The following is an 11029-nucleotide window of genomic DNA, read 5'->3' as shown; positions in this document are numbered from 1 at the left end:
CTTGTGAGCCAAAACACGTCAGGTAAATACACGGTTCCTTTTTGTGTATTCCTAACTGTGAACATTTTATGAGGCTTTTTTTGGGCCCCTACAAGGTTTTTATATGTCTTTGAAGTAAACACTCTTTTGTATACTTACTTATGTTTTTAACTTTTGGCCCTCAATAAGTTTTCTAAACTTCCTTTGGAGGTTTATACTCAGTAAAGGCCATGGGCCTTTTTTCTCCAAGGTCCGATTGTTATTCTTCCCTTCACCCTCATCTCCTCTCTCGCACCCTCAATCTGTAACTGCCATCAAGTCACAATTGACTTATGGAGACCCCAACAAGTGGCTTTCAAAGCAAGTGAAAGGCAGAGGTGGTTTGCCATTGTCTTCCTACGCAGAGTCTTTCTTGGTGGTCTCCTATTCAAGTACAAGGACACAGGTGAAGTGGTTATTATCAGATAGAAATGATTCTGTTACTCTGTGGCAAAAAATTTAGGGGCAATAATTAAACACAGAAGAAGACTATCAAGTAAGGCATTGTTTTATTTTATTTTATTATTTTATTTTCTGCTCAAGGCTATAGCTGTATGAGCAGAGATGGATGGATGGATGGATGGATGGATGGATGGATAGATAGATAGATAGATAGATAGATAGATAGATAGATAGATAGATAGATAGATCTTCCTTGGTGATCTCCTATCCAAGAACTGACCCTGTTTAGCTTCCAAGATCTGCCGAGTTCAGGCTATACCAGGCTGCCTTCTCAAAATGCCTTTACAATAGAATAAAGCTAGTAATAGTGAACATCACATTATATCACAGTAAGTACACTATAAAAGCACTATGAAGTTTTGTCTCCCATGACATATATTTTCTTCTTTGGCTCACTGGAATTGTATTGATCCAATGGATGACCAGATACTCCCAAGGAGATGGAGAGAGTCCAAAGTCACAGAAGTAAATTAGTTTGGGAATGGGAGTATGGCAGACAAGCATGCCGTTTCAGGACCAAATGCTGCTCCGTGGGGATCAAAGGTCAGGAAGCTTTTTTTTTATTTTTCAAAGTTGAGGGACTGTGTCCCCTTAAATAGGCTCGGCGCTGGCTAGTTCCAAGCTCTGATTGGACAGCCCGATGCCTGTCTTCAGAAATCAGAGTAATCCTGGCTGATTTTATCCCACTCCAGTTCCCTAAATCTGCTGCTGTTGCTGCTCTACGAGAGGATTAAAGGGCCGGGAGTGGATTATGTAGATACTGCTGCTTCTGCTGATTGCAGCGTCCCCTTCTAGCCTGCCATTCCCGCAGGGCCGAGAAGCTGGACTGACACCCACCGGTCCCCTGGGCAGCCATGGTGCCGTGGATTTCCTCAGTTTTCCCCATCTGACTGAACCCGGCAACTTCTTGGTGAACTTTTAGCTGCTGCTGCTGTTGGTCCCCCTGAGGTGAACTGTGGCCCATTTTGGCAAGGGGGTGGGAAGGAGAAGTAATGCCATAGCCTCTCGGTGGCATGAGAGAATAGGAATTACAGGGTCCTTGATTCTCCACCCCCGTCCCAGCAAAGCACCATGCTGGGGCCTGCTTTCCTGATGACACCCTTAGAGAAGGACGACTGGTAAAGAATTTGTGCGACTGATCCTGCTGCTGATAGTTTGGGTGTGGAGGATGCTGCCGGGCTTGTTCCTGTGGCTTTTCCTCTCATGTAACAGCCTCCTGCCGTCCATCGAGTCCCAGACAAAGATACCGCTTGAAACGTAAGTGTCGTACCCTTTCCCTCATAGATCCCCTTGTATGTGCTACATAAACCTCTGTCATCCCCAGTCTGCCTCTATGGATATTTGTACGCGTCCTCTCATAAGGGGGTGGCCCTTTCACCAACGCAGGCTTGGAGCTGGCTGGCTGGCCTGGCCTTACCCCTTTTTGTATGGCTTCAGCTAAATGAGCTCTATATATGCTTCTCACACATATGCCCCTTCCCAGTCTGGTGATGGAGATATGTAGGCTGTGCCCCCATTGCCAGGGTTGCCAACTCTGGATTTGGAAATTCCTGGAGATGTGGCAGTGGAGTGTCAGGAAGGCAGGTTTTGGGGAGGGGAGGGAACTCAGCTGGGTAAATTGCCTCAAAAGCAGCCATCTTCTGCAGGGGAACTGTTCTTCGTTAGCTGGAGGTCAGTTGTAATTCCAGTAGAGATCTCCAGGCCCCACCTGGAGGCTAGCACCCCTACCCCATTCACCTTTGCTTTCCTTACATAGCTCACTTTCTGTGGCCTTCCCTAATGGTGCTCTTCTTCTGTAAGGTGATTTACAGTGGCCCACATCTAATTAAACATAACACACTTAAAAAAAAATCAATTTAATGTTTAGTTGCTAGTATGTGGAGAAGTTGCTGTGCATGCAGGCTCTACAGCGTCCCTCCACACAGTTTCTTTCTGGTGCTGCAGTCCTATGCTGTTGGTAAAACCCAGGTGGAACCAGGCATTAGCTACGTGGAACTCTAGAGTCCATAGCTGATCTCAGGAGAAGAGGTTGAAAGTAGTTAGTTCTGCTAGATTCCGGCTGCAAGGCAGGGTTGTCAACTCCTGATTTTAAAAATACATGTTCAGAAGCTCATCAGGTGACAGGGGTGGGCAGGGAGGGGTAAAGATAAATAGGCCAGGGTCTGAGGTCAAGAGAAAATAACTCTCCCCCTGCCACTCAAAGTAACTAGTGTATTCAACGAAATACCTAATTCCAAACCAGAGGCAAAAATACTGAGTTGACCAGTAAAATAGCTAGCAGCCCTGCTGTTGGGTTCACTGGAATAAATCATAGGTCACATCCCTAAAAATTAGAAAATATTCATTTTCATGGGCACTATAGGAGTAAGTTGCCCCCACCATGTTACAGAGCATCAGCACCTTTCTATCTTCCCCCAGGTCTTCTAATTTCTAAATTTAGAAAGCTGGAAAAAATTTGAATCTTGATCAGCTTGTCATGAACCTGGTTTGCTAGGGCGAGAAAAGAATGCTACCACTCTTCGTTGAGTGGCTATGGTTTAAGAGATGAGGCCTAGTTGTGTTTTTGGTTGACTGGAGGTGGTTTGAGGTTTCTGGAGCGGGATTGGCACTAGTGTTGCCAACTTCCAGGTGGGGTCTGGAGTTCTGGAACCTATGGAGATAATTTCCCCTCAAGTCCCCCCTCTCCCCAAATCCCAGTGTCTTCCAGCTGCACCCCCCAAATCTCCAGAAATGTCCCAACCTGGAGTTGACTCTGTGGGGGAAGGAAAGGCATGTACAAAGATAGCTGGTGCCCCAACACTGAAACCAGTTTTGGGTAAACCAGTTTTCCTGCTTCTATATATCATGTAGAGGCCTAGCTGCACTAAGTAAAACAGTGTCTGTGCTGTATGTCTTCAGACTTACATATGAGGGTTCACATGACTGAACGACCTACAAACAAACAAAAACCACCTTGCATACCATACAGCAGAATCCCTCTCCCAGTTAACTAGTTTATATATTTTATTTTTATTTTATTTATTTACGTTATTTATAGTCCATCTTTCTCACATGGACCCCCGCCCCAGAGGCCCGTTCCCCGCCGCCGGTGGATCAGGCCCTGGAGGGAACTCCACCCCAACGTGCATGTTGCCCGAAAGTGGCACGCCGGGCACACTGGGGGCGGGGCCATGGTCATCCAAGGGAAAACTCTATGTTTTCCCCTCAGATGGTCGTGGCCCTGCCCCCAGCTTGCCCGGCGTGCCCGCGTCACTTCCGGGCGACATGGAAGCGTCGCACGCATGCGCACTCCAGCCGCCAGCCGGGAGTCCCCCGCTGCGGCTGAATTCACACCTCTTCTCGGGGAGGTCTAGTTTTCCTTTAAACGTGTTCTTATGTTTTATTTTACTTTGGGTAATCTGGCTGCCACCACTTTTCCATTTCTCTCTAAGTGCTGTTGTCTGCTCTAATTCTTTAGTTTTCAGTTCAGCCTCAAACTTCCACTTTTCCATTTCTCTATCGCTATTTTTCCTCAAAAACTCCAAATACTCAGGATGGAGATTAAACTTTCCCTCACTATCATGTTTACTTGTTTCCATCGCATTTTGTATCAGACTGCCTCTCATCTCTTCAGCCCCTCTTCCTTCATGAGGTAAATTTAAGTCTATACATTTCTGAATTAAAGTGCAATCAACAAAATGGGATATTCAATAACTAAGGCATTAGGATCTTAGAAGATTGCCAGCTTTGGCTTGGGAGATACCTGGAGATTTGGGAGGCGGAGCCTGAGGAGGGCAGGGACTTTGATGGGTTATGAGGCCATAGAGTCCATCCTTCCAAAGTGGCCATTTTCTCCAGGTGAACTGATCTCTGTCACCTGGAGATCAGTTGTAATCCCAGGTGATCTCCAGCCACCACTTGGAGGTTGTATCAAAACACAAAACACTCAGTGAATATTCACAGAGTGTTTGTGTTTTGATACAACCTCCTCCCATGAACTGTCTTTTGGATATAAAACCACCTGGAGGTTGGCGACCATATAATATGACATATTAAATGGTACTGCAAGTACATCATAGGACCCTATTTACAATATGCTATATGCAGCAGAAAAGACCACAAAGTCCCTATCATTTATCCAAGTAGGTTTGTGAAACCATTTTGTGCCGTGCAGCCTTATTACTAGTGCAAAAAAGCCCTCTTGAATAGTTTAGTTTTGCAAGTTTGCGGAAGGCCAGGAGAGTGGGAGCTTTCCTGACCTCCTCAGGCAGGCCATTCCACAAGGTCAGAGCTACAATGGAGAAAGCACATGTACGGGGAGTTGCTGATTTTGCCCATTTGCAGGCTGGCCCCGGGCAGAAACCCCTGCTGACATGAGCGGAGTTATCATGCTGGAGCATAGAGAGAGAGAGAGAGGTGGTCCCAGAAATAAGAGGAACCAAGACCATGAAGGGCTTTGTGTTTGATAGCCGATACCTTAAACTGAGCTCTGTAACAAATGGGCAACTAATGTAGGGTTTTCAGAATGGGAGTAACAGGCATGCCCAGTCTAGCTGCTTCTAATAGTTGAGCAGGGCATTCGGAACCAGTTGGAGTTTCTGAACTGATTTTGGGGGGAGACCAATGTATAGTGTATTACAGTAGCCTAGTCTCAATGTGCAGATCCAGGAGGCCAGGCCAGGTCTATCGAGGCATGGGGCCGTTTTATGGGCTAGGCTGAGTTTCTGTGTGGAAGGATGTTTTCTGTAAAGAAAGAACAGTGAATCATGTGAGAACCCACCCACAGTCTGGTACAGGCTAGATATAGGTTTATTACCTTACAAAAAAACTAGGTCATAATGTCATACACTGTTAGAAGGTAACAAGAGGCAGAAGGCTGGGAAATGACTAGTGTATTTTGTTTTGCTTCTCACAGAAACAAGCAGTTTGCACTTACCTGTTTTCCACAAGCTCATTCTATAATTTTATTTGCTATTCACATCGCAACCAGCATCCTCCTGCTAGTAACTACTTGGACAATTGTGAAAGATTGGGTGGGTCGTATTTAGAATTGGAAGCAGAGCCATATTGTGCTGCATCGTAGTCATTGTGGTATGGAAGAAGAAGAGTTAGATTTATACCCCACCCTTCACTCGGAGTCTTAGAGTGGCTTACAATCTCCTTCCCTTCCTCTCTCCACAACATACAACCTGTGAGGCATGTGGGGCTCAGAGAGCTCTGAGAGAACTGCTCTTGAGAGAACAGCTCTGAGAGAACTGTAACTAACCCAAGGTCACCCAGCTGGCTGCATTTGGAGAAGTGGGGAGTCAAACCCAGGGGTTATTTCGTAGAAAAAGAGCTAGGGGGACTCATTAGCATAACTCATTAGCATATGCCACACCCCCTGACATCACCTGAAGTGTGTCCTCCCCACAGCCGGTGGCAACCTCCAGCGGGCACCAGCAGGGAGCTCCAGGCCCCGCCCTCCCGCACCTCACCCGGGGGGATGGCGTCCACCCGCGTCCCCCCCCAAATGACCCCTGGTCAAACCCACTTCTCCAGTCTGCCACTCAACCACTACACCAAACCAGCTCACTACACCAAACTGTAAAAGTGAGGTTGTCAGACTAGGATTTGGAAGACCCAGGTTTGAATCCTCACTCTAGCAGGGGAGCTTGCTGAGTAATCTTGAGCCAGCCACTCTCATTCAGCCCAATTCACCTTGCAGGGTTGTTATGAGGATAAAACCAGACAGAAGAGAGAATGATGATGTCTGTGAGCCGCTTTGGCTCCCCAATTGGAGAAAACTAGGGTATAAATATCTAAATAAACATCATGCATATTTGCAGGGCTATTTTTGGGCAGGAAAGCACAGGAACAGAGTTTCGGCTGGCTCCTGAGTTGGCCACGCCCAGCAGGAACTCATTAGCATAATAGGCCACACCTAACAGCAGACACTCATTAGGATTGGCTACATTGGGGTGTGTGGCCTAACATGTAAAGAAGTTCCTGCTACAAAAAAAGCCCAGGGTTTTGACAACAAAGTAAACAGAATAAGAAGCAAAAGGTGGATGTGGCTGGATGACCACACTTCTGGTAACATGTGGGTATGGCCTAATAAATAAATAAAATAAAATAAATAATAGGCTAATGAGTTGTGCTGTCAGGGGTGTGGCCTAATATGCTAATGGATTTCTGCTATTGGGTGTGGCCTATTATGCTAATGAGTTCCTGCTGGGCTTTTTCTACAAAAAAGCCCTGTATATTTGAAAGGTGTGTGTGTGTGGGAGTTATAACAGAGATGCAACCATAAAGAGAAAACAATGGGTAATAAGCCTAAGTGTATCATGTCCAGAAGAAACTTTCTCCAGCAGGTGAGTTCTTACAAAGTATTTAAACAAAAAGTGATTTGTTTGTTAATTTTTTCCCTCACAATTCTCCTCTTGCTGGCAAATATTTTATGGATGCTAAAATATTAGCCAAATATTTATAAAATATTTGTTATCTGTATCTGTCCTCCTACTTTACTTGACAGTATTTGATAATGACATGTAATACAATGATATTTCATATTTCATAGCTGGCATGCAGTGGCATTTAGTATCTGACCGCATTTCATAGCTGGCATACAATTTAGTATTTATTGGTCCTTTCTGCACTAGACCTAAATCCTGGTTCAACCCTGTCCCGGAACTTACATTCTACACTACACTCGAGCTCACCCCTGTAATTACCTCGGAGTATTTTTTGTTTCCACATTACATTGAGGTCACCCCGGTTTCACCCCACACTTGTCCTGGGATAAACGGAAGCTGTTATAACCAGGAATAAAAAGGTATTGTGTCATGAGCTGAACTCTGATAAAACCAGGGATGAGATCCAAGTGCGGAAAGCATTTGACTGCAATTATATTTAGTACAAATGGGGGGCCCACAAGGACTTGCAGGGGGCATCTCATTTCCCCCTCCCTCCTTTGCTATTTCCTCTTCCCCTGCCCAGCAGCTTCCACAGCCTCTCCCACTTTCCTGCTTCCTTGCTCCTTCCCACCCACAGTCAAATTACCTAAATCAGCAAGGGTCAGCTGGGCTCCACCAAAAGATCTCAGTCTTCGCAGCCAGCATTATTTATTTATTTATTTTCTTGTCAGGATTCAGTTTCAATTTGTTCACTCTTAGCCATTTAACCACCATAGACCTCTACAACATCCCAAGGAAGTGTGCATGCATGAAGTGCACTTTTTAGAGTTGCCAGGTCCCCTTGTCGCTCCGGTGGGGGGATTTGGGGGGCATTCCGGGAGTGGATGGGGATGCTCCCAAGCCCTGCTCCCAATGTTATCTGTGTACCAACCAATGTAAGCCGCCCTGAGCCTGTTTCTGGGGAGGGTGGGGTACAAATTGAATAAATAATAATAATAATAATAAAGAGTGACCACCACCCGGCCACCCCTCACTCTCCCTTCCTGCCCAATTTAAAGGGCTTCAGCTGATTGGCGGGGACCACATGGCCCACTGACCAACTGGAGGGTCCTTTAAATCTAGCAGGAGGGAGGAAGAGGGGTGGCTAGGCAGGTGGTCGCTCTTGGGGGCGGGGCTTGGGGCAGGGCTTCCCCCACTGGCCAGATTGCCAGGGGCGAATTGAAGCCTCCAGAAGTGGGGGAACCCCTGCCCAGAGCTGGGGCTGGCAACCCTAGTACTTTTCAAAGGCACTGGGAGAACCATGATCTCTGTCTTATCCAGTTCAACTTTTAGACTTCAGAATTGTGTGCATTTACAGAAAATGGACCATTAAAAGTGTTATTTTGTCTATTTCATTCTGCAGAACCAGGACATTAAAACATGTTTTCCAGCAACTGGTAAAAGAGTAGTAGGCCCGCGAAATAGCTTGGAGGAAAAGATGTCAGGTCCCTTTAACGGAGGCTTAATGTGTGGAAATAGGCAGTTGAAGCTTTTCATGGCATGGATGTAAGGATCGCCTGTTAAATAACATCCCATCTAGCCACTATTAAGAGGACAGGGCATTCCCCCCCCCCCCCATCAGGTTGTTGGCAACCAAGCCCACATGCTTATAATGGTCCGCTGTTACTCACTTAGTCCCAAACTGCCCATGATAGTTGCAGATCCATGAATTCAAACATGGGTCCATTCCACTCACACCTCAAAGGTCAGGCTGGGTGCAACTTAAAGCACCCAAATGGGTGGACGACAAGGCTGAACTCTCTCTTCATCTGCCTACTCTTAAGCCTGCATTTGCCCTTCCAAGACCTTTCCCTCCCAGGGCCATGCTCCAATGTAAGAAGAAAGCCTGGCTAGAAGAAAATGACAGGAAAGCTGGCAGGCAGGAGGAGGAGGGATAGGTTAGGTACCTCCATCCAATGTTCCCTCTAAGCTGAGTTAGTGTGAGCTAGCTCACAGGTTTTTAGCTAGCTCACACATTTTTGTCTTAGCTCAGGGAAGATGGCTCCAGAGCAAACTGATTTATGCAGCAGCCAAATTGCTTGCTCACAACTTTAATGCCAGTAGCTCACAAAGTTGAATTTTTGCTCACAGACTCCACAGCTTAGAGGGAGCATTGCCCCCATCTGTGAATCCCTTCAGGGCTTTAACTTGCACTCCCTGCTTTAGATATGATAGGGACAGACTTGCATTTGACAACACAGGTCCTGTGAGTGTGAAATATAGCAGCATTCCTCCTCTTTAGTTTATGAAATCATGGCTATAATCCAGCCTTCCACTATTCACAGTTAAAATGTCTCAAGTAATTGTATGGTCAGTAAGAAGCTTGTAAGAAAATAAGCACTTTCTTTCTACTTCTTGTGTGTGTGTGTGCGCGCACGCGTGCTTGTGTGTGCACGCATGCAGGAGGTAGAAAGGCAGCAATTCACAGTGAGGTATTTTGGGACTGATTAAAGTGAAGAACAGCTTTTTGCCTCCAAGGATAAATGTTGCACAATTTAGCCTCAAAAAACTGTGAGGTATGAAAGATCTGGCTGAAGTCCTGCACATGGTTACGCAGCTTAAATCCTCCTGAAGTCAAGGGATTTAAGCAGCTTAACTGTGCTTGGGATGGAAGGCAAGTTAATATACTCTGTGGATTTTTTTTCTGTTTGAACTTCATTGACTTCTGTTCATCTTGCTTTAGAATGTGAGAATATGGCGAAGCATGCCAAATTGCACAGCAACTCCCAGTGGTTCCCTTTTCTCTTAAATGGTCTGCTCCCACTCCTCTTTTTTGCTTTAAATGATTGCTATGATATCTGGAATGAGAGTAGCCTAAGAACAGCAAAAGAAAGAAAAAGGGGGAAGTAACGTGATATGAAAAACAAAGGAAAAATATAAAAGGGAGTGGAGAGGGGCAGGAGGACCGTGCTATTCAGTGTTCCCTCTAAGCTTAGTGTGAGCCTAGCTCACAGTTTTTTAGCCTCCAGCTCACACATTTTCATCTTAGCTTAGGAAGGATGACTGCAGAGCAAACTAATTTATGCAGCAGCCAAATCGCTCGCTCACATCTTTAATGCCAGTAGCTCACAAAGCAGAATTTTTGCTCACAAGACTCCGCAGCTTAGAGGGAGCATTGGTGCTATCTGATCTTCCCCATTATAGAAATCAGGGGTTCAGAGTCATTTAGACAACTGTGTACAGTTTCACTTGCCCTGTCTCAGAAAGCCAGCATGGTGCACTGGTTAGACTGTAGGACTAGGATTTGGGAGACCCAGGCTTGAATCTCCACTCTGCCATCGAAGCTTGCTAGGGGACCGCTTGGGCCAGCAACACATTCTCAGCCTAACCTACCTCACAGGGTTATTCTGAGGTAGGGTTGCCAAGTCCTTACCCTCTGTATACTGGGGAGAAGTGTGCGTGCGCGAAGCACGCGCGCGCTGCAACCACGTCACCCGGAAGTGACGCAACCACGTTGGGCACGCCGGGGGCGGGGCCACAGTCATCCCAGGGAAAACCATAATGTTTTCCCTCGGATGACCGCGGCCCCGCCCCCAACGCGCCCGACGTGACTGCATCACTTCCGGATGACGTGCTGATGCCGGGCACGTCGCGTGCTTTGGGGGTGGGGTTCCCCCCGGGGCCCGATCCGCTGGCGACAGGTAATGGGCCTCTGTTTCCCTGCCCCCTGGGGGGACTTGGCAAAGGGGAACCTCTTTCATCTGGAAATCGGTTGTAATTCTAGGCAATCTCAAGGCCCCACCTGGAGGCTGGGAACCCTAAGAATGGAGAAGAGACTGGGACCCATTGGGGAGAAAACTGGGGTATGAATGAAGTTTTACAAAGGATGTAGGGCTGGAAAGGAGCAACTAAAATGGTCAGGAAGTTGGAGGAGGCTAAAATATAGTTTGTGCTCCTTTGTTGCAGGGGGGCATATGATAGAGAATAAGGCCTGTTGTCGGAATAAATACAACAGGGTCTAGAAAGAGGCCCTGGCTGAGTGCCCTAGCCTTCCCCACCCTCCCAACCCTTGGCGTTCACTTCCCCCCACCCTTGTTGTCTTCCCACCCAGCCCCCAACCCTTGGCATTCACTCCCCCACCCTTGGCTGTCTTCCCAACCCTTGGCATTCAATCCCCCCCCCACCCTTGATATCTT

At 46.8% G+C, this 11029-nt stretch overlaps 1 protein-coding gene across 1 annotated transcript in view; it reads left to right on the top strand.

Annotated features, from left to right (window-relative positions):
- Positions 1-969: 969 nt before the first annotated feature.
- Positions 970-11029, top strand: part of CACNA2D4 (calcium channel, voltage-dependent, alpha 2/delta subunit 4) — a 251208-nt gene continuing 241148 nt past the window's right edge. Inside the window, exons 1-2 of the mRNA XM_015422870.1 lie at positions 970-1023; positions 1586-1737. Of these exons, the coding sequence (XP_015278356.1) occupies positions 970-1023; positions 1586-1737 (206 nt within the window). The remainder of the gene's footprint in view (positions 1024-1585; positions 1738-11029) is intronic.

Source organism: Gekko japonicus, unplaced genomic scaffold, assembly GCF_001447785.1.
Source record: "Gekko japonicus isolate JY-2015 unplaced genomic scaffold, Gekko_japonicus_V1.1 scaffold34, whole genome shotgun sequence".
NCBI classification, from domain to species: Eukaryota; Metazoa; Chordata; class Lepidosauria; order Squamata; family Gekkonidae; genus Gekko; species Gekko japonicus.
The sequence above is the reverse complement of the archived record's forward strand: the minus strand, read 5'-3'. Positions and strand labels throughout refer to the sequence as shown.